At 42.2% G+C, this 24,517-nt stretch overlaps 1 protein-coding gene across 3 annotated transcripts in view; it reads right to left on the reverse strand.

The window, feature by feature from the left end:
- Positions 1-13,684, reverse strand: part of LOC139561393 (natural resistance-associated macrophage protein 2-like) — a 46,386-nt gene extending 32,702 nt beyond the window's left edge. For all 3 annotated transcript variants that reach the window (XR_011672124.1, XM_071378451.1, XM_071378459.1), the window contains exon 1: positions 13,568-13,684. Coding sequence is in view for 1 of the 3 variants with exons in the window: in XM_071378451.1 (XP_071234552.1) it covers positions 13,568-13,597 (30 nt within the window). In the remaining 2 variants the exon portion in view is untranslated. The remainder of the gene's footprint in view (positions 1-13,567) is intronic.
- Positions 13,685-24,517: the final 10,833 nt, after the last annotated feature.

Here is a 24,517-nt window from a genome sequence, read left to right on the forward strand (position 1 = left end):
GGGATGGTGATACGTTACCTCCAGACGTGACGCTTGGAATTCAGGCCAAAGAGTTCAATATTGGTTTCATCAGAACAGAGAATCTTGTTTCTCATGGTCTGAGAGTCCTTCAGGTGCCTATTGGCAAACTCCAAGCGGGCTGTAGTGTACCTTTTACTGAGGAGTGGCTTCCATCTGGCCACTCTACCATAAAGGCCTGATTGGTGGAATGCTGCAGAGATGGTTGTCCTTCTGGAAGGTGTGTGTCTTTCCAAATCATGTCCAGTCAATTGAATTTACCACAGGTGAACTCCAAGTTGTAGAAACATCAAGGATGATCAATGGAAACAGGATGCATCAGAGCTCAATTTCTAGTCTCATAGCAAAGGGTCTGAATACATATGTAAAAAAGGTGTCTGTTTTTTATTTTTCACTTTATCATGGGGTATTGTGTTTGGATTGATGAGAAAAAAATAAGGCTGTAATGTAACAAAAAGTGGAAAAGGGATGGGGTCTGAATACACTATGTTTGACCAGTAGTATGAAGCTGCGGCTTGTAGTATTGCTTCTCCATTCTATGTAATGTGTTCCCTGTTCAAAGGGAATAATTGAAGTCGCTTATATTGTTTACCATGAAGTAGTGCGGAAACCCCAGGTTTTGTTCACTAGATGCAGCTGTTCCTGCAATACCGCCACAGTCTTTTATATATTTTGCAGGTCTCGTGTTAATTAAATAGATCACAACATATTCTTTGCAACTTTGTGTAGAAAACCAATAGATTTGCTTCATGATGGAAAAAAACGTGTGTGGTCATCCTCGCAATTCAAGCCAGTCCTCCATGAAAGCAAATCAGTTTGTTGGTATTTTATGCTTAATCTGTGTCCAGGAAACCGCCCCTTTGTGTGTGGTTCTCTCTTCAAGAAAGGTCTGGATTAGTTATTGTTAGACCCTTCCTGTTGAACAAGCAAACCATTAGGCTACAGCAGTTCTAATGGTTTCAATGTTATGGTCTGTAATGATCTTCAATGGTAAAAGTCCCAAACACACTGTGTATTGATTTGCAATTGTAATGGTTTTGGGTTGCGTTGGGTTGGGTTTAATGGTAAATGTCACTAATCACAATACATAGAGCTGTTAAAAACATAAGACTTCCATGCAAGTATTTATTTTATTAAGGTTATTATGAACATTGTAGTCACAACATTGTAGTCCCTCGCCCATTTCTTAATCAATGTTTTGGGCTTATATGAAAAGTCTTCATATGAGAATTGCATAGGGATAGCCCCCTAAGAGAGCAGGGTGATTCTCATGAATCCAGGTGTAAAGAGTGACTGCCCCTAAAAAGAAACTAATCCCTTTGAAAACGGTCTATGTGGGATTGACGAGTCAAACATTTATTCTGGTGTCAAAATTGACTACAAAGTGTAAATAGGATCATTTTTATCAAAGTCAGTCTAGTCTACAACTGAGTTTGGAACCTCAGTGTGTCACAACGAGTAAATTAAGGTTGGGCTTGGATAATAATTGTCAATGAATCATGCTTTGTTTTGCCTGAAAGCCAAACGTCACGTCTGAAGGAAACCTGGCACCATCCCTACGGTGAAGCATGGTGGTGGCAGCATCATGCTGTGGGGATATTTTTCAGCGACATGGACTGGGAGACTAGTCAGGATCGAGGGAAAGTACAGAGAGATTCTTGATGAAAACCTGCTCCAGAGCGCTCAGCACCTCAGATTGGGGCAAAGGTTCACCTTCCAACAGGACACCCAGCAAAGACAATCCAGGAGTGGCTTCGGGACAAGTCTCTGAATGTCCTTGAGTGGCCCAGCCCAGAGCCCGGACAAGAACCCAATCGAACATCTCTGGAGAGATTTGAAAATAGCTGTGCAGCGATGCTCCCCATCCAACCTGACAGAGCTTGAGAGGATCTGCAGAGAAGAACGGGAGAAACTCCCCAAATACAGGTGTGCCAAGCTTGTAGTGTCATACCCAAGAAGACTCAAGGCTGTAATCGCTGTCAAAGGTGCTTCAACAAAGTACTGCATATAGGGCCGAATACTTATGCAAATGTGATCAATTTTATTATTTATTTGCCAACATTTCTTTTTTATAAAACTTTTTGCTTTGTCATTATGGGGTATTGTAGATACAGAGATAAAAAACAATTTAATCCATTTTAGAATAAGGCTGTAATATGTTTCAACTATTAACTTGGTCAGGCCCTAAGTTAGTGCTAGCAAACTTGCAAAATTGTTTCCCCATGTCATTGAGCTCCAGACAGACAGACACAGCTGTAGGCTATTTGCGCAAGGAGAATGAGTAATCAGGTAGACCTATTTTATGACGTTTCCACCGGATCCGAGCATCACATTTGTTTCCCCTTTCATGTTGAGTGGGTATTGCAAGGGAAAGACCTGGAAACAGTTGAGGAAGAATTGTCATTCTCAACGGATGTAAAAATAGATATGATTTACTTGCTGTTTGAGGCGAAGAAAAACTTACTTTGAGAAGCTCCAAAGTGATGCTGAGTTAAGACAATCAGAAATAGTATCAGATCCCCAAATGGGCAAATTTTGAGGCCTAAATTTGCATGCAGGCCGGGCAGCCTAGGCCTCCTATGCATAATCAGGTGAGTGTCAATCAAAATTGACAGGAGCGCTCAAAACAAAAGACAACAAATAAATTGACCCAAAAAAATGGCCTTCAGGATCTCGTCACGGTATTTTTGTGCGTTCATATAGCCATCGATAAAATACATTTGTGTTCGTTGTCCTTAGCTTATGCCTGCCCATACCATAACGTTGACATCAGTAAACCGCTTGTGCGCACACAACACACCAGACACGTGGTCTGTGGTTGTGAGGCTGGTTGGACATAGTGCCAAATTCCCTAAAAACAACATTGGAGGCAGCTTATGGTAGAGAAATGAACATTCAATTATCTGGCAACAGCTCCCTGTGGACATTCCTGCAGTCAGCATACCAATTGTACGCTCCCTCAAAACTTGAGACATCTGTGGCATTGTGATGCGTGACAAACTGCACGTTTTAGAGTGGCCTTTTATTGTCCCCAGCACAAGGTGCAAATGTGTAATGATTATGCTTTTTAATTAGCTTCTTGATAATCCATCCACCTGACAGGTGTGGCATATCTTGGCAAAGTAGAACTGCTCCCTAACAGGGATTTAAACAAATTTGTGCAGAAAATTTGAGAGAAATAAGCTTAATCTTTTCTCTCAGCTCATGAAACATGAGACCAACACTATACATGTTGCATTTATATTTCGTTCAGTGTATGTATCAACAGAAATTACCGTAACCAAACAAACATTCTAGATTATAAATGATGTTAATTTAACGGTAAATGTAGGTTACTACTGGTGATACTGGTGTGCCATCCCCGCAGCCTCCACAATGGATTAGTCTACTCAGACAGGTGACTTGTGTGCCATAAATTATTTTTATATATTTGCCACTGCTCGACTAAAAAAAAAATCTTGCTTGACCAACAGCCTATCGTCCAAACAATCGACTAAATGTGGTCAGCCCTAATGGGTAGGAATAAGTTTGGTCCCAAATCAGATGTTAGGTACTATAATTATTTAATATTATCTGAATCCTATAAATTAAAAATGGCCAATGTGTGCAATTCTTAATTTCTCAAATTAAATTTCAACAAAATAATGTTTCAGGAATGCCAATTTCACATGTTACTAACTACAGAAACAACTTCAGAACAATCTGAGATGGTGGGTGTCATGGCATGCTGAAATGACATGGAACGACTCCCTATCCATTGTCAACCTTGGACTTACACCCCTATCAATGTAAATAAAATTATATAGCACCTGTGTATAGGACTACTCAGTCAAAATTGTCAAATTACCAGTCCCGGTCATTCATTCTTCCTAAGAACAGACGCATGAGACTGAGAAGAATGAGGGCAGAAGAGAGAGAACAGAGTGGGAGCAGTTCTGCTCTCCCCCTAACCTCAGGCCTCTCTCGCCCCCCTCCTCTCTCTCTCTCTCTCTCTCTACCAGACCTAATCTGTAAAAAACAGCTCCTCCATATCTGTCACCTCCCTAACGGAACAAGGACCTTGCACACACACAATCTCTTAAAGTACAACAGCCTAAATTAGGACTGAAGCACAAATCTTTAGGCTACATTCCTTACGAGACAAGGAACAGTTTGACCTAGAAATACCTCTGAGGGCTGAAAGAACAGCTTAGCAACTTTAGAACATCTTATAAAGTTGTTTAAAATGTTATACTAGGCTATAGGCCTTGCCAAAAGATATCGACCATACCGTTATGATAGTTTACACTGAGGTCAGAACGCAATCATGGTTACATTAAGACACTGGTGCTGGTGCGAGATATGGGTCGGAAAACGTACCTCAATGCAAGGATGGGATATGCCACTGTACCTATATCCACACTGCTCCATTGAGAAGATTACAATTATGAACTAGCAGTATTTCAAACAGTGAAGTTATGTAAGGTATTCATTGAACCTGCAACCTACATTGCAGCTACACTGCATACACTAGACTAGCCCTTGATCATGACTCTCAGTTCCATTACAGTACAGATAAGTCATTGGACAAAGGAGTATTTTGTAAGGTGGAGTTTTGTAACTGTCTGAACTGTCTGAACATTAACACGCATCGCTTACATTACGTTTTTGGAAGCATAAGGCCCTTATCTTTCATTTCACCGAGTGATATTTTAAAAAATACATTAAATTGAGACACACCGTTATAGGGTTAGAGTTAGTATTCCCACATGGGCATATATCCATGTTACAGCATGTGTTTACAGAAAACAGACTGAAGACAGATAATTAGCGCAGGTGGACCACTCTATCTAGCATGTGCCGAGCACCTGTGTGTAACGGAAGAAAAATACTGTTGGCTGCAGCTGTGATAAAGCCGGTTAAAACAGTGTACAGTAAGTGTGTTTTGCAATTGTGAAGTGAAAGTAAAAGGCTTTATATTTCAAGAACTGTATTGCAATGAAGAATCGATTCACGTTTAGATGCAGTATTGGCTGCCAGAGCCAGTCTACTTCTGAAAATGACTTAAGGTCTTTGGACCTTAAACTGGAACTGACAACGATGTAGCAAGATGAAATCTTATTCAAATCTGTTCATATACACCCCCAGGAAGAATATGACACCTTTTTTTTTTCTTTTTCTGACAAGCGAGCACTTAGATATGGTCATTTTCATGTTATCATTAATTCATAGAATTAGTAAATAAAACCTAATAAAAACGCATTTTCAAGGACAGGAGTCTACACAGACCGATGCGCCATAGCCAATCAAAGCTACAATAGGCTTATAGGCAAATAAGCCATTTGTCAAACGGGCCTGCCATCATTCCCTTTGAATTGAACGTTCAAAGGCAGTAGCAATAGCGCGACTTTTGATCATTGGAATGCATTCGCCAAAAGCCACAAAATACACCTGAAAGAATTTCTGCAAATACAGTGCATTCGGAAAGTATTCAGACCCCTTGACTTTTTACACATTTTGTTATGTTGCAGCCTTATTCTAACATGGATTTTATTGTTTTTTCACCTCAATCTACACACAATACCCCATAATGACAAAGCAAAAACATGTTGAGAAATCTTTGCACATTTATTTTAAAAAACACAGAAATATTACATTTACATAAGTATTCAGACCCTTTACTCAGTACTTGGTTGATTTGATTTGATTTGGATCGCTTTTAGTCCCCATTTGGACTAATCTTCCAAGAGTCCTTAAACATTAAAATACAATTTATAATACGAACACATTTCCACATACAGTGGGGCAAAAAAGTATTTAGTCAGCCACCAATTGTGCAAGTTCTCCCACTTAAAAAGATGAGAGAGGCCTGTAGTTTTCATCATAGGTACACTTCAACTATGACAGACAAAATGAGAAAAAGAAATCCAGAAAACCACATTGTAGGATTTTTAATGAATTTATTTGCAAATTATGGTGGAAAATAAGTATTTGGTCAATAACAAAAGTTTATCTCAATACTTTGTTATATACCCTTTGTTGGCAATGACAGAGGTCATTTCTGTAAGTCTTCACAAGGTTTTCACACACTGTTGCTGGTATTTTGGCCCATTCCTCCATGCAGATCTCCTCTAGAGCAGTGATGTTTTGGGGCTGTTGCTGGGCAACAAAGACTTTCAACTCCCTCCAAAGATTTTCTATGGGGTTGAGATCTGGAGACTGGCCAGGCCACTCCAGGACCTTGAAATGCTTCTTACGAAGCCACTCCTTCGTTGCCCGGGCGGTGTGTTTGGGATCATTGTCATGCTGAAAGACCCAGCCACGTTTCATCTTTAATGCCCTTGCTGATGGAAGGAGGTTTTCACTCAAAATCTCACGATACATGGCCCCATTCATTCTTTCCTTTACACGGATCAGTCGTCCTGGTCCCTTTGCAGAAAAACAGCCCCAAAGCATGATGTTTCCACCCCCATGCTTCACAGTAGGTATGGTGTTCTTTGGATGCAACTCAGCATTCTTTGTCCTCCAAACACGACGAGTTGAGTTTTTACCAAAAAGTTCTATTTTGGTTTCATCTGACCATATGACATTCTCCCAATCTTCTTCTGGATCATCCAAATGCTCTCTAGCAAACTTCAGACGGGCCTGGACATGTACTGGCTTAAGCAGGGGGACACGTCTTGCACTGCAGGATTTGAGTCCCTGGCGGCGTAGCGTGTTACTGATGGTAGGCTTTGTTACTTTGGTCCCAGCTCTCTGCAGGTCATTCACTAGGTCCCCCCGTGTGGTTCTGGGATTTTTGCTCACTGTTCTTGTGATCATTTTGACCCCACGGGGTGAGATCTTGCGTGGAGCCCCAGATCGAGGGAGATTATCAGTGGTCTTGTATGTCTTCCATTTCCTAATAATTGCTCCCACAGTTGATTTCTTCAAACCAAGCTGCTTACCTATTGCAGATTCTGTCTTCCCAGCCTGGTGCAGGTCTACAATTTTGTTTCTGGTGTCCTTTGACAGCTCTTTGGTCTTGGCCATAGTGGAGTTTGGAGTGTGACTGTTTGAGGTTGTGGACAGGTGTCTTTTATACTGATAACAAGTTCAAACAGGTGCCATTAATACAGGTAACGAGTGGAGGACAGAGGAGCCTCTTAAAGAAGAAGTTACAGGTCTGTGAGAGACAGAAATCTTGCTTGTTTGTAGGTGACCAAATACTTATTTTCCACCATAATTTGCAAATAAATTCATTAAAAATCCTACAATGTGATTTTCTGGATTTTTTTCCCTCATTTTGTCTGTCATAGTTGAAGTGTACCTATGATGAAAATTACAGGCCTCTTTCATCTTTTTAAGTGGGAGAACTTGCACAATTGGTGGCTGACTAAATACTTTTTTGCCCCACTGTATATTATGAAATAAAATAAAATAAGCATGTTCCTTTCAATTATCTTATCGATTGATGACCAACCAAGAACACTGCGCATGACTGCAACAGAAGAACCATATCTCCACCTTAAAACAATCCTTGCTGCTTTGTTCTGTGCATTCTGCAGCCTCCTAACTTAACTTGATGATGCATTTCCCCAGACCACAGAACAGTAGTTCACCTTACTCTCAATTAATGCTTGTGTTATTTGCTGAATAATTTTTCCTGGTAAATATTTAGCTATCCTTCTGATTATGCATGCTGTTTTAATATTTTTTTTTATTACATAGATTAGTTATTTGAGACGACCATGATAAGCAGTTGTCTAGCTGCACTCCCAATAGTTTGGTTTCTGCCACTTCTTCAATTTGTACTCCTCCCATACTTATTTGTATCCCATGCTGTTTTGGCCTTTTCCTAGTGGAACAGACCAACATAACTTTGGTTTTCTTGGTGTTTAAAACAAGTTTGTTTTGGCAAACCCACTCCCTAATATTCTCCAAATCTCCTTGTAAAGCTTGCTGTACCTGTTGAACCGATTGTCTTGCTGCATAAATTGTAGTATCATCTGCAAATATAGTAGCTTGAGTTTCAGCTAAGGCATAGGAAAGGTCGTTGGTATATATCAAATAGAGAAGTGGCCCAAGGCAGCTGCCCTGCGGTATTCCACAGTTTAACACGAGGGGAAGAAAATGAACCATTGATATAGGTGGACTGTTTCCTGTCAGTTAGATATGACTGTACCCAATTCAATGCTACCTCCTTTTAAAACCATAATGCATTAATTTTGTCAAAATTATTTAAATGATCCACTAAATCAAATGCTGCACTGAAATCTAAAAATAGTACACCCACAAACTTGCCATTATCCATAGCATTGAGCCACTGGTCAGTCATGTCAACCAATGCAGTGGTAATGGAATGGTTTTTGCGATAAGCATGCTGATTGGCTGTAATCAGGAAATTATTTTCCATGTACTCCCATATTTGTCTACTCACAATACCCTCCAATATCTTACTGAGTGTAGGGAGTAGACTAATTGGTCGACTATTGGCAGGAGTAATGGATTCTTTGCAGTCTTTCGGAATAGGACACAGTTTCGCATGCTTCCATACATTTGCAAACATCCCCCTTTCCAGTGACCAATTAAATATGTATCTCAGTTGAACTGCAATCTGGGGGAGCCGCACAGCGAAGCAAAAAATTGTCCATAAGACCATAACCTGTAGATTTACCATCAGGTAATGACTTCAATAGGTTTAACACCTCCTCCACTGACACCGTTTGCAGACTAAAAGAGCAGATCTTGTTGCTCATAATATGATTATCAATCCATTGGACAATAGCTTGTTTGGAAGAATGTATGTTTACATTGTTGCTCAGTAAATAAAAAAAAATTGTAAAAAAATCTGCAAAATGATTGGCAATATCAACTGGTTTTGTTATTATTCTCCCGTCAACCTCCACACTAGATGGGCATGATGAGATAGATGTACCAAGTAAGCCCTTAACTGTGTTCCATACCTTTTTAGAATCATTTTTACAATCAATAAAAGCATTGTTGTAAAATAACTTTTTTTTCTTTCGATTCAATTTAACTGCATAATTACGTAATGTTCTATAATTCTGTTCATCAATTTCTAATTTTGACTTGGCTGCTAAGACTTTTGCCATATTTCTTTGAGAAAAAGCCTCACCCAGTTCATCATCAATCCATGGAGATGGACGAGCACCAACTGTACTCTTTCTTATAGGGGCATGATGGTCCATTACCTCAGTGAACAAATCAATAAAACATTCTGTAGCGTGATTTAAATCATCCTCTAGATAAATCAGCTCCCAGGGTACAGCAGCCAAATCATTTAGAAATAGCTCATGATTAAATGTATCTTAACCACAATCCTAAGGGGTTTCTTTGGAACCTTGGTGTTCATGGTTATGGTCACAATATTATGGTCTGTCCAGCCCACTGGCATTGATCTGGCTTTTAAGCATTGCAATGGTATATTACAGAAAATCAGATCAATGCATGTGTCTGAACGATGACCCAACTTAATTGATGATCTAGTAGTATCATTAACCATTTGTTTCAAACCACAGTTCTTGGCATATCTCATCAATTTTCTTCTATTCGAATTATTATGATCCTTCCAATTTATATTAAAATCATCCAAGATAAATACATCTCTGTTGCTATCTGTGGCCTGATCAAACCCAGTACATAAGTTATCCAGATAGGACACCTTAGAGCTAGGAGGTCTATACACACATCCTACCAATATGGATGTACCTGAGCCCATAGTGCCTCTACTTGACATACATTAAGGCTATCCCTTCTCTTAAAAGGTATATGATTCTGAATGTACAATGCTACACCCCCACCCTTCCTATCTCTTCTCAGTAGACTATATCCAGGAATGTTAATTTGCCCATCATTTACAGATGCATCTAAATGTGTTCCGGTCAAAGCCAAAATATGAATATTATTTATGTTGACCAAGTTAAAAACCTAATGTATTTTGTTAGGAAGGCTACATACATTAACCTGAGTCATATGCAACCCTTTCCTTATTAAGTGAAGATCAATAGAGCATGTATTCGTTATAGTTGAAGTTGTCATGATACACTACAACACAAACTCAAATTTGAACATTAAATTAAAATAGCCAGGGAGTTACTCCAGAGTTACTACAATTGCCCGTTGATATAACGTTTATCCATCACCATGGAGACTCGTTGATTCAGGCAACGCTTTTCTTTCATGATGGGATATCGTTTTTTTCTCCTTTCATTGATCTCGGTGGGGAAGTGATCATTCATTCCAAAATCAGTGTTTCTGAGTTCTCTGCCCATGTTCTTCGTCATTTCCTTTTGCTTAAATTTGTCAAAACATGCAATAATAGCCCATGGCCTATTTCCAGAGGCCTTACCTATTCTATGGACTCTGGAGAAAGTGACATTACGCACAACATCAGTGGGCAGTTTTACTTTAGTTGACATAAAGTCTCGGACTGTGTCCTCACAGCCTCTGCTGTTGTCATTCTCCGTTATCCCTGAAAATATTAGATTGTTCCGCATTGATCGACACTGTACATCAAGCAAGGTTTCTTTAAGTTTTTTGTTCTCCCTTTGCACCACCTCGCTATGAATAGAGTCTACAGTACCTTTCAGCGCCGTGTTCACTTTCCTGAGATCATCAATCTGACGTTGGCTGAATACTAGACTGGCACATAATACATTGATGTCCTCTCGTAATATATCCAAGATATCAAGTTTGACAAGCCTTTCATTGATGGATTTTAACAAGTCCACATCCATATCAGTAAACCTCTCCCCACTCGCCACACTCTTACTAGGGGATGGTTTGGTTCCATCGTTGATACCCATTGGCCAACCTGGTTTTGGTTTGTTTTGTTGATTGGGTTGGTTGTCCTTAACAATGCTTGAATCCTTCAAAACCAGCGACATGTTTCTTTGAGTTCGTAAGTATCTCTCGTCAATGAATCGTTCAAGCTCTTCAATGGATTCTGAATCATCCAGCGTGATTACAGGCAGAGTTAAACACACAAACAAACTGTTCAGCCGTGGTTTCTTTGCATCAATTCGACCACGAAGGGAGGAGAGTTTGATAACAGTGTTAGACTAATCTCACAAAGCACAGGTTGAAACACCTTTGGCAGCGATTACAGCCTTGAGTCTTCTTGCGTATGACGCTACAAGCTTGGCACACCTGTATTTGGGAAGTTTCTCCCATTCTTCTCTACAGATCCTCTCAAGCTCTGTCAGGTTGGATGGGGAACGTCGCTGCACAGCTTTTTTCAGGTCTCTCCAGAGATGTTCGATCGGGTTCAAGTCCGGGCTCTGGCTGGGCCAGTCAAGGGCATTCAGAGAAGGTGAACCTTCACCCCCAGTCAGAGGTCCTGAGTGCTCTGGAGCAGGTTTTCGTCAAGGGTCTCTCTGTACTTTGCTCCTGTCATCTTTCCCTCGATCCTAACTAGTCTCCCAGTCCCTGCCGCTGAAAAACATCCTGCCACCATGCTTCAACATAGGGATGGTGCCAGGTTTCCTCCAGACATGAAGCTTTGCATTCAAGCCAGTGTTCTATCTTGGTTTTATCAGACCAGAGAATCTGGTTTCTCATGTTCTGAGAGTCCTTTAGGTCCTTTTGGCAAACTCCAAGCACGCTGTTATGTGCCTTTTACCGAGGAGTGGCTTCCGTCTGGCCACTCTACCATAAAGGCCTAATTGGTGGAGTGCTGAAGAGAGTGGAGTCCTTCTGGAAGGTTCTCCCAACTCCATAGAGGAACTCTGGAGCTCTGTCAGAGTGACCATCGGGTTATTGGTCACCTCCCTGACCAAGGCCCTTCTCACCCGATTGCTCAGTTTGGCTGGGCATCCAGCTCTAGGAAGAGTCTTGGTGGTGCCAAACTTCTTCCATTTAAGAATGATAGAGGCCACTGTATTTTTGGGGACCTTCAATGTTGCAGACATTTTTCAGTACCCTTCCCCAGATCTGAGCCTCGACACAATCCTGTCTCGGAGCTCTACAGACAATTCCTTCGATCTCATGGCTTGGTTTATGCTCTGACATGCACTGTCAACTGTGGGACCTTATATAGACAGGTATGTGCCTTTCCAAATCATGTCCAATCATTTTAGAATAAGTCTGTCACGTAAAACAAAATGTGTAAAAAGTCAAGAGGTCTTAACTTTCCGAATGCACTGTATGTAAATACCACGGGAGTCATCTTACATTTGTGAGTCCTATTGCTCAAACAACCATAAAAAAGGTAGGCTCTCTCTCCCTCAGTTGCTTATGCACATCAAGAACAATATCAACAACTAAAGCTAGCCAGAGCGAGATATGCTAAAATCGAACCCTCTCAAACTTTAAGCTAGTTGGCCATCACAAATTGCACTGAAACGTTGGGGAATTGTAGCCTGCTCGTCCTTCTGCAACTTGCCTTCCAATGCATGCTTATCCAAACCCACATTTTGACAGCTGAACGGGAACTTGCCTGCCCGCCAATTTGATCATTGCCAAATACATCTGATTGACAACAAAGAGATACTTTAACTATGGATAACAGTTGTTCAAGTTCAGCATAGCTAGCTAGCAAAGCGATTTATATTTCTTGATAGCTAACCAAATGACACCTTCATCTCTAGTCGTAGCCAATGAAAAACGATATGAGTGGGAAAAGTCGGTCACTCACCCACTCCTCCAATGACATGACATCCTCCCAGTAGCTAGCTAACATTAGGCTCTGTGTTTTTAGTTTGCAAAATAAATACCTAACTACATAAAGAATTTGCAGGCAAGACATAGCCTATTTGTTTACTCAAAAAAATATGATGCAATTTTTTAACTGCAATCCAAACTGGCTATTGTTTTATTCGAAAAATATGGCCCTTTATAAATGTCCACTTATGTACATAGGACGCTGTATATAGCATTTTAACATATTAAACAAAAGGAGAAATATATTTATCAAGCCTTTGTTGCTATGCTTGCAAATGTGTATAATATGGACACTCAGACAAGAGTGCTCTGAAATCAGAGTACGAACGCACGCAATATGCATGTCATGGAATAGCGTTAAATAAAACCTCTTTTTAAAACCTCGTATGAAGTTAGTTTTGAAGCATAAACTGGGAATTTGTTTTTTTTTACTGATATTATGATTGTGTGTTTCATATCTGCAAAGTAGTTAAAAGACTCTCAGTTCCACTTTAAGGAGTAACGGTAACATTAGGCTCCTTAAGAGTACTACTTGGACTAACACTAGACTATATTTATTTCCTGTAAACTGTTTGACCACATGGGCTCACTTTGACATTGAGACCCAGTCAAAAACAACTAACTAGTAAGCGTGGTCAACTGGATTAGGAAGGGAGGCCAGAAAGTCTAGACATTTCTATGGTTGGCAGCTACTTAAAATGACCAAAAAGTTGACATCAAATGAGTAACGTTACCATAAAGCAGTGAAGCAAAGATGTTATCGTGACTTTCGTATTTTTATTACCAGCTAACGTTAACTAGCTAGCCAGCTAACTTCGACCTATCTGGCAAGCAATTAGCCGGTTAAATAGCTGCATAGTTCACAAGTAAAACAACCACTGGAATAAATAGAAATGCGCCGTCTTACCTGGATATAGCGTGTAAAAAGTATGGTCATGTAAATGTCATTACATTAAATAACACATAGCTAACGTTAGATGTCGACACAAGCAAGTGAGGTGACACCACTGAGCCAGTGACAACTTCTTCTTCGGTGGGGTTTATCATTAGTTGGCATCCAACGTTATGGTACATTACTGCCACCTACTGCACTGGAGTGCGGGCCAGAGACGGAGAAACTAAATTATATCTGCCAGCCCGTTGCTCTTAAAAAAGATCAAATATTTGAGACTATATCTAATAACATTCTACTCAATATACTATTTAAACTAATTTCCTGTATCCCCTTTTCCCTCAAACTAGATCTCAGTGTCTCTTTCCCTCTGAAACTGCTCACACTGTAGCAATACACGCTCCACTGTATCTGTTTCATGGCAAGAATAACACTTTCCTGTTGGATGCTTTTCTATCACATTTAAGATCTTATTCAACCGGCTGTGTCTTACCTTTAATTTTGTAAAAAATTGCCTCCTCTCTTCTGTCCCTTCCTGCCGTTCTACCCTCCCCAACCCTCCTCTGTACTTGAAATAAATGCCTTAATATCTCTATTCCACTGCTCCTGCCATCTCTGCACCATCTCCATATCAGGCTTGTTGCCTCTGCCTTGCTCATTTGGTATTTTATTAGGATCCCCATTAGCTGTTGCAAAAGCAGCAGCTACTCTTCCTGGGGTCCACACAAACATGAGACATAATACAGAATGACATAATACAGAACATCATTAGACAAGAACAGCTCAAGGACAGAACTACATAAATTTTTTAAAAGGCACACGTAGCCTACATATCAATGCATACACACAAACTATCTAGGTCAAATAGGGGAGAGATGTTGCTTTATCTGTTTCTTGAAACCAGGTTTGCTGTTTATTTGAGCAATATGAGATGGAAGGAAGTTCCATGCAATAAGGGCTCTATATAATACTATACGTTTTCTTGAATTTGTTCTGGATTTGGGGACTGTGAATAGACCCCTGGTGGCATGTCTTGTGGGATAAGTGTGTATGTCAGAGCTGTGTGTAAGTTGACTATGCAAACGATTTGGGATTTTCAACACATTGTTTCTTATAAAAAGAAGAAGTGATGCAGTCAGTCTCTCCTCAACTCCTAGCCAAGAGAGACTGGCATGCATAGTATTAATATTAGCCCCCTGATTACAATTAAGAGCAAAACGTGCCGCTCTGTTCTGGGCCAACTGCACCTTAACTAGGTCTTTCCTTGTAGCACTGGACAACACGACTGGACAATAATCAAGAATAGACAAAACTAGAGCCTGCAGAACTTGCTTTTTGGAGTGTGGTGTCAAAAAAGCAGAGCATCTCTTTATTACGGCTAGACCTCTCCCCATTTTTGCAACCATTGAATCTACAGTGGGGAGAACAAGTATTTGATACACTGCCGATTTTGCAGGTTTTCCTACTTACAAAGCATGTAGAGGTCTGTAATTTTTATCATATGTACACTTCAACTGTGAGAGTCAGAATCTAAAACAAAAATCCAGAAAATCACATTGTATGATTTTTAAGTAATTAATTTGCATTTTATTGCATGACATAAGTATTTGATCACCTACCAACCAGTAAGAATTCCGGCTCTCACAGACCTGTTAGTTTTTCTTTAAGAAGCCCTCCTGTTCTCCACTCATTACCTGTATTAACTGCACCTGTTTGAACTCGTTACCTGTATAAAAGACACCTGTCCACACACTCGATCAAACAGACTCCAACCTCTCCACAATGGCCAAGACCAGAGAGCTGTGTAAGGACATCGGGATAAAATTGTAGACCTGCACAAGGCTGGGATGGGCTACAGGACAATAGGCAAGCAGCTTGGTGAGAAGGCAACAACTGTTGGCGCAATTATTCGAAAATGGAAGAAGTTGAAGATGACGGTCAATCACCCTCGGTCTGGGGCTCCATGCAAGATCTCACCTCGTGGGGCATCAATGATCATGAGGAAGGTGAGGGATCAGCCCAGAACTACACGGCAGGACCTGGTCAATGACCTGAAGAGAGCTGGGACCACAGTCTCAAAGAAAACCATTAGTAACACACTACGCCGTCATGGATTAAAATCCTGCAGCGCACGCATGGTCCCCCTGCTCAAGCCAGCGCATGTCCAGGCCCATCTGAAGTTTGCCAATGACCATCTGGATGATCCAGAGGAGGAATGGGAGAAGGTCATGTGGTCTGATGAGACAAAAATAGAGCTTTTTGCTCTAAACTCCACTCGCCGTGTTTGGAGGAAGAAGAAGGATGAGTACAACCCCAAGAACACCATCCCAACCGTGAAGCATGGAGGTGGAAACATCATTCTTTGGGGATGCTTTTCTGCAAAGTGGACAGGACGACTGCACCGTATTGAGGGGAGGATCGATGGGGCCATGTATCGCGAGATCTTGGCCAACAACCTCCTTCCCTCAGTAAGAGCATTGAAGATGGGTCGTGGCTGCGTCTTCCAGCATGACAACGACCCGAAACACACAGCCAGGGCAACTAAGGAGTGGCTCCGTAAGAAGCATATCAAGGTCCTGAAGTGGCCTAGCCAGTCTCCAGACCTGAACCCAATAGAATATCTTGGGAGCTGAAAGTTCGTATTGCCCAGCGACAGCCCCGAAACCTGAAGGATCTGGAGAAGGTCTGTATGGAGGAGTGGGCCAAAATCCCTGCTGCAGTGTATGCAAACCTGATCAAGAACTACAGGAAACGTATGAATTGCAAACAAAGGTTTCTGTACCAAATATTAAGTTCTGCTTTTCTGATGTATCAAATACTTATGTCATGCAATAAAATGCAAATTAATTACTTAAAAGTCATACAATGTGATTTTCTGGATTTTTGTTTTAGATTCCGTCTCTCACAGTTGAAGTGTACCTATGATAAAAATTACAGACCTCTACATGCTTTGTAAGTAGGAAAACCTGCAAAATCGGCAGTGTATCAAATACTTGTTCCCCCCCGTATATGTTTTGACCATGACAGTTTACAATCTAAGGTAACGCCAAGTAATTTACTCTCCTCAACTTGTTCAACAGTCACACCATTCATTACCAGATTCAACTGAGGTCTAGCAGTTAAGGAATGATTTGTACCAAATACATTGCTCTTAGTTTTAGAGATGTTCAGGACCAGTTTATTACTGGCCACCCATTCCAAAACAGACTGCACCTCTTACTTAAGGGTTTCAGTGACTTCATTTGCTGTGATTGCTGATGCGTATATGGTTGAATCATCAGCATACATGGACACACATGCTTTGTTTAATGCCAGTGGCAGGTCATTGGTAAAAATAGAAAAGAGTAGAGGGCCTAGAGAGCTGCCCTGCGGTACACCACACTTTCCATGTTTGACATTAGAGACGCTTCCATTATAGAAAACCCTTTGAGTTCTATTAGATAAATAGCACTGAATCCACGATATGGCAGAGGTTGAAAAGCCATAGCACTTAAGTTTTTTCAACAACAGGTTATGGTCAATAATATCAAAGGCTGCACTGAAATATAACAGTACAGCTCCCACAATCTTCTTATTATCAATTTCTTTCAACCAATCATCAGTCATTTGTGTCAGTGCGGTACATGTTGAGTGCCCTTCTCCATAAGCATGCTGAAAGTCTGTTAATTTGTTTACAGAGAAATAGCATTGTATTTGGTCAAACACAATTTTTTCCAACAGTTTGCTAAGAGCTTGCAGCAAGCTTATAGGTCTGCTGTTAGAAACAGTAAAAGCTGATTTACCACTCTTGGTAGCGGAATTACTTTGGCTTCCCTCCAGGCCTGAGGACAAATACTTTCCTCTAGGCTCAGATTCTTCTTCTTCTTGGAATCCAAGATGGCGTAGCAGTCGGACGTGTGTTTGTATTGTCCTGTCGCGTGTAAATAGTAAATAGTAAATAGTCTTCGTATTTTTCGTATACATTTCGTATATATTTTAATTTCACTTTCCATCTAGGAACTGAATATACATTCCTACATTCCGCCTCACCCAATGTGGTACGGACCTGCTATTTTTTTTATACTTTAGAACCGTAACCCCAATCAGAAGCTAGCCAGATAACTAGCTACTAGCTAGTAGTCAGTTAGCCACTGCTGCGGTCTTCACCCTCAACTCGGACACAGCCAGCTTCAATACCGGGCCAATACCTGCCAGTCTGCAAGCGCGATATCAACCCAGAGCATATAGGACTGCTTTTTCTCTACCACATCACCGGATTCCTGACGCAAGCTCTGGACAATTACACCGTATCATCACAGCTAGCTAGCTGCAACCGAGTGGCTACTACTGGCTAACACCTCTGTCCCGAAGCAAGCACCAGTTAGCCTTGAGCTAGCCTCGAGCTAGGCCCATCTGCCGGCTAGCTGAAGAGGTCTACCAGCGAATTCTTGGGCTACAATACCAGCTACAAGCTAATTTAGCCATTTTTTTTTTTTGCCGCTGCTAGTAGCTTTTACCTTCTGCACAGACACCAGCCCTGTTATTAGCCTGGATATTACTCACCAATTTACCAGCATCGGACTGTCTCTCGACAACAACGCCGGATTCCTGCCGTAATCCCTGAGCCACTGCTTCTGATCCTCACAGCTAGCTTGCGGCTAGCGCAGCTAGCGCCACTGCCACGAAGCTAGCACCAGTTAGCAAACACAATTCTACAATTCACAACCTCTCTTTCGCCATCGCCATCTGGCTTGGATTCTCTGTCGACACGACCACGTCTGAGCAGACCCCCTCCGTCTGAGCAGACCACCCCCCGGGCTACTAACTTTAAACGCCGCGAGGCCTCCCTGCTCCATCTACGGCTGCCCCCTGGACACTATGATCACTTGGCTACATAGCTGATGCATGCTTGACTGTCCATTAATTCACGGTACTCCATTCTGTTTATTTGTGTTTTATCTGTCGGCTCTGTGCTTTAACTCAGGATCTGTGTGTAGTTAATCCGACCCTCTCTGCCTAGTCGTCGCCATTTTTACCTGTTGTTGCTGTGTTAGACTAGCACCCTGTTATTGCTGCTGTTATCTTACCTGTTGTTTTAGCTAGCTCTCCCAATCAAGACCTGCAATCACTTTATGCCTTATTGTATGTCTCTCTCAAATATCAATATGCCTTGCATACTGTTGTTCAGGCTAGTTTTCATTATCATTGTTTTGGTTTGCAATGGACCCTGTAGTTCCACTCTCCGTACCTCTGATACCCCCTTTGTCCCACCCCCCACACATGCGGTGACCTCACCCATTGAGACCAGCATGTCCAGAGATACAACCTCTCTTATCATCACCCAGTGCCTGGGCTTGCCTCCGCTGTACCCGCGCCCCTCCATACCCCTGTCTGCACATTATGCCCAGAATCTATTCTACCACGCCCATAAATCTGCTCCTTTTATTCTTTGTCCCCAACGCTCTAGGCGACCAGTTTTGATAGCCTTTAGCCGCACCCTCATCCTACTACTCCTCTGTTCTTCGGGTGATGTGGAGGTAAACCCAGGCCCTGCATGTCCCCAGTCACCCTCATTTGTTGACTTCTGCGATCGAAAAAGCCTTGGCCTCATGCATGTCAACATCAGAAGCCTCCTCCCTAAGTTTGCCTTACTCACCGCTTTAGCACACTCTGCCAATCCTGATGTCCTTGCCGTGTCCGAATCCTGGCTTAGGAAGGCCACCAAAAATTCTGAGATTTCCATACCCAACTATAACACTTTCCGTCAAGATAGAACTGCCAAAGGGGGAGGAGTTGCAATCTACTGCAGAGATAGCCTGCAAAGTTCTGTCATACTTTCCAGGTCTATGCCCAAACAGTTCGAACTTCTAATTTTAAAAATTAATCTCTCCAGAAATAAGTCTCTCACTGTTGCCGCCTGCTACCGACCCCCCTCAGCTCCCAGCTGTGCCCTGGACACCATCTGTGAATTGATCGCTCCCCATCTAGCTTCAGAGTTTGTTCTGTTAGGTGACCTAAACTGGGATATGCTTAACACCCCGGCAGTCCTACAATCCAAGCTTGATGCCCTCAATCTCACACAAATCATCAAGGAACCCACCAGGTACAACCCTAAATCCGTAAACATGGGCACCCTAATAGACATTATCCTGACCAACCTGCCCTCCAAATACACCTCTGCTGTCTTCAATCAAGATCTCAGCGATCACTGCCTCATTGCCTGTATCCGCCACGGGTCCGCGGTCAAACGACCACCCCTCATCACTGTCAAACGCTCCCTAAAACACTTCTGCGAGCAGGCCTTTCTAATCGACCTGGCCCGGGTACCCTGGAAGGATATTGACCTCATCCCGTCAGTTGAGGATGCCTGGTCATTCTTTAAATGTTACTTCCTCACCATATTAGACAAGCATGCTCCGTTCAAAAAATGCAGAACCAAGAACAGATATAGCCCTTGGTTCACTCCAGACCTGACTGCCCTCGACCAGCACAAAAACATCCTGTGGCGAACTGCAATAGCATCGAAGAGCCCCCGCGATATGCAACTGTTCAGGGAAGTCAGGAACCAATACACGCAGTCAGTCAGGAAAGCAAAGGCCAGCTTTTTCAAGCAGAAATTCGCATCTTGTAGCTCTAACTCCAAAAAGTTCTGGGATACTGTAAAGTCCATGGAGAACAAGAGCACCTCCTCCCAGCTGCCCACTGCACTGAGGCTAGGTAACACGGTCACCACCGATAAATCCGTGATAATCGAAGACTTCAACAAGCATTTCTCAATGGCTGGCCATGCCTTCCTCCTGGCGACTCCAACCTTGGCCAACAGCCCCGCCCCCCCCGCTGCTACTCGCCCAAGCCTCCCCAGCTTCTCCTTTACCCAAATCCAGATAGCAGATGTTCTGAAAGAGCTGGAAAACCTGGACCCATACAAATCAGCTGGGCTTGACAATCTGGACCCCCTATTTCTGAAACTGTCCGCCGCCATTGTCGCACCCCCTATTACCAGCCTGTTCAACCTCTCCTTCGTATCATCTGAGATCCCCAAGGATTGGAAAGCTGCCGCGGTCATCCCCCTCTTCAAAGGGGGAGACACCCTGGACCCAAACTGTTACAGACCTATATCCATCCTGCCCTGCCTATCTAAGGTCTTCGAAAGCCAAGTCAACAAACAGATCACTGACCATCTCGAATCCCACCGTACCTTCTCCGCTGTGCAATCCGGTTTCCGAGCCGGTCACGGGTGCACCTCAGCCACGCTCAAGGTACTAAACGACATCATAACCGCCATCGATAAAAGACATTACTGTGCAGCCGTCTTCATCGACCTGGCCAAGGCTTTCGACTCTGTCAATCACCATATTCTTATCGGCAGACTCAGTAGCCTCGGTTTTTCTAATGACTGCCTTGCCTGGTTCACCAACTACTTTGCAGACAGAGTTCAGTGTGTCAAATCGGAGGGCATGTTGTCCGGTCCTCTGGCAGTCTCTATGGGGGTACCACAGGGTTCAATTCTCGGGCCGACTCTTTTCTCTGTATACATCAATGATGTTGCTCTTGCTGCGGGCGATTCCCTGATCCACCTCTACGCAGACGACACCATTCTATATACTTCCGGCCCTTCCTTGGACACTGTGCTATCTAACCTCCAAACGAGCTTCAATGCCATACAACACTCCTTCCGTGGCCTCCAACTGCTCTTAAACGCTAGTAAAACCAAATGCATGCTTTTCAACCGTTCGCTGCCTGCACCCGCACGCCCGACTAGCATCACCACCCTGGACGGTTCCGACCTAGAATATGTGGACATCTATAAGTACCTAGGTGTCTGGCTAGACTGCAAACTCTCCTTCCAGACTCATATCAAACATCTCCAATCCAAAATCAAATCAAGAATCGGCTTTCTATTCCGCAACAAAGCCTCCTTCACTCACGCCGCCAAACTTACCCTAGTAAAACTGACTATCCTACCGATCCTCGACTTCGGCGATGTCATCTACAAAATAGCTTCCAACACTCTACTCAGCAAACTGGATGCAGTTTATCACAGTGCCATTCGTTTTGTTACTAAAGCACCTTATACGACCCACCACTGCGACCTGTATGCCCTAGTCGGCTGGCCCTCGCTACATGTTCGTCGTCAGACCCACTGGCTCCAGGTCATCTACAAGGCTATGCTAGGTAAAGTGCCGCCTTATCTCAGTTCACTGGTCACGATGGCTACACCCACCCGCAGCACGCGCTCCAGCAGGTGTATCTCACTGATCATCCCTAAAGCTAAAACCTCATTTGGACGCCTTTCCTTCCAGTTCTCTGCTGCCTGCGACTGGAACGAATTGCAAAAATCTCTGAAGTTGGAGACTTTTATCTCCCTCAACAACTTTAAAAATCTGCTATCCGAGCAGCTAACCGATCGCTGCAGCTGTACATAGTCCATCTGTAAACTACCCACCCAATTTACCTACCTCACCCCCCATACTGCTTTTATTTATTTACTTTTCTGCTCTTTTGCACACCAGTATCTCTTCTTGCACATGATCATCTGATGATTTATCACTCCAGTGTTAATCTGCTAAATTGTAATTATTCGATTTATTGCCTACCTCATGCCTTTTGCACACATTGTATATAGATTCTCTTTTTTTCTACCATGTTATTGACTTGTTTATTGTTTACTCCATGTGTAACTCTGTGTTGTCTGTTCACACTGCTATGCTTTATCTTGGCCAGGTCGCAGTTGCAAATGAGAACTTGTTCTCAACTAGCCTACCTGGTTAAATAAAGGTGAAATAAAAATAAAATAAAAAAGATTGAAAATATGACAGATAGGAGTGGCTATAGAGTCAGCTACCATCCTCAGTAGCTTTCCATGTAAGTTGTCAATGCCAGGAGGTTTGTCATTATTGATCGTTAACAATACGTTTTCCACCTCTCCCACACTAACTTTACAAAATTCAAACTTGCACTGCTTTTCTTTCATTATTTGTTTTTTTATACATTAAATATAATTGCTCACTGTTTGTCATGGGCATTTCCTGCCTAAGTTGGCCCACTTTGCCAATGAAATAATCATTAAAATACTTGGCAACATCAAATGGTTTTGTGATGAATAAGCCTTCTGATTCGATGAAAGATGGAGTTGAATTTGTCTTTCTGCCCATAATTTCATTTAAAGTACTCCAAAGTTTTTTTCCATCATTCTTTATACCATTGATCTTGGCTTCATAATAAAGTTTCTTCTTCTTTTTGTTGAGTTTAGTCACATAATTTCTCAATTTGCAGTAAGTAAGCCAGTCAGATGTGCAGCCTGACTTATTAGTCACTCATTTTGCCCCATCTCTTTCAACCATACAGTTTTTCAATTCCTCATCAATCCATGGAGCCTTAACAGTTCTAACAGTCAGTTTCTTAACAGGTGTATGTTTATCAATAATTGGAAGAAGCAATTTCATCAAGTGCAGCGTCTGGATGCTCCTCATTAATCACATCAGACCAACAAATATTTTTAACATTATCCACATAAGAGTCACAATAAAATCTTTTGTATGATCTCTTATACACTCTTTTAGGCCCGGCTGTTGGAACTTTGGCTTTCCTGGATATCGCCCCTATATTGTGATCACTGCATCCAATGGGTACGGATATAGCTTTAGAACAAAGTTCTACAGCATTAGTAGAAATGTGATCGATACATGTGGATGATCTTGTTCCTGTAGTGTTTGTAAACACCCTGGTAGGTTGATGAATAACCTGAACCAGATTACAAGCACTGGTTACAGTAAGAAGCTTCCTCTTGAGCGGACAGCTTGATGAAAACCAGTCAATATTCTTTGTCCAAGAAAGTAGACCTCTCTGTTTACATCACATACACTATCAAGCATTTCACACATATTATTTAGATACTGACTGTTAGCACTTGGTGGCCTATAGCAACACCCCAAAAGAAAAGGCTTTAGATGTGCCAAGTGAACATGCAACCACAACACTTCAATAACACTTGACATAAGATCTTCTCTAAGCATTACAGGGATATGGCTCTGAATATATACAGCAACTCCTCCCCCATAAGCATTTATGTCTCTTCTATAAATGTTATATCCTTGTATTGCTAGTGATGTATCATCAAATGAATTATCTAAGTGAGTCTCAGAAATGGCTAATATATGAATGTTATCTGATGTTAGCAAGTTATTGATTTCATGAACCTTGTTTCTAAGGCTACATATATTATTATGGGCTATTTTCAGCCCTTTCCTGGGTAGCTTATCATGGATAGACATAAAATTGAAAAGAGCAGACAAAGCAAGATAAAAAGAAATATTCATTCAGCAGTCCATTAATCAATTGGTGTGTGTGGCTGCGGGGTTGAGGCTACGAACCCATAGGCTTGGCTCTCTCATCCCTTCCAGGCTTCTGGGAGGGAGGGTGGACAATGAGCCTATCGTAGAGGATGTACGCAATGTCCCCACGCGTTCTGGCAGCTTTCATGGCTGGGATCAGTTCTTTCCTCTTCTGGCGCACAGCTTCAGGATAGTCCTCGTTGAGGAAGATATACGTTCCTCTCAAGTTCTTGGCTCTTTCCAGAACAGCTACCTTGTCCTTGAACCTCAGTAACTTGACCACTATCGGCCTGGGACTATCACCTGTGCCGATGGTGAGTTTTCCAGTCCTGTGGGCTTGCTCCACCTCAATCTTCCTGTGGTCCATCTTCAATTTTTCAGAGATCATTTCCCTCACTTTGTCCTCAGACTCCATCCAGGTCTCATGTGGAGATTCTGCAATTCCATCTACAACCATGTTGTTTTGCTTTGATTGTCCCTTGAGAGTCTGATTTATCTGTCATTGTTATCATGGATTCACAGAAAGAACTGATGTCCTCTCTCAATGACTTACAGATTGCTGTCATCTTGCCGTTCTCCTGTTTCAACTCGTCAAGCTGACCCTGGGAGAACTGCAAACTGTTCTTCAGGTCCTGGAACTCTCTGGTCAGGT

Source organism: Salvelinus alpinus, chromosome 2, assembly GCF_045679555.1.
Source record: "Salvelinus alpinus chromosome 2, SLU_Salpinus.1, whole genome shotgun sequence".
NCBI classification, from domain to species: Eukaryota; Metazoa; Chordata; class Actinopteri; order Salmoniformes; family Salmonidae; genus Salvelinus; species Salvelinus alpinus.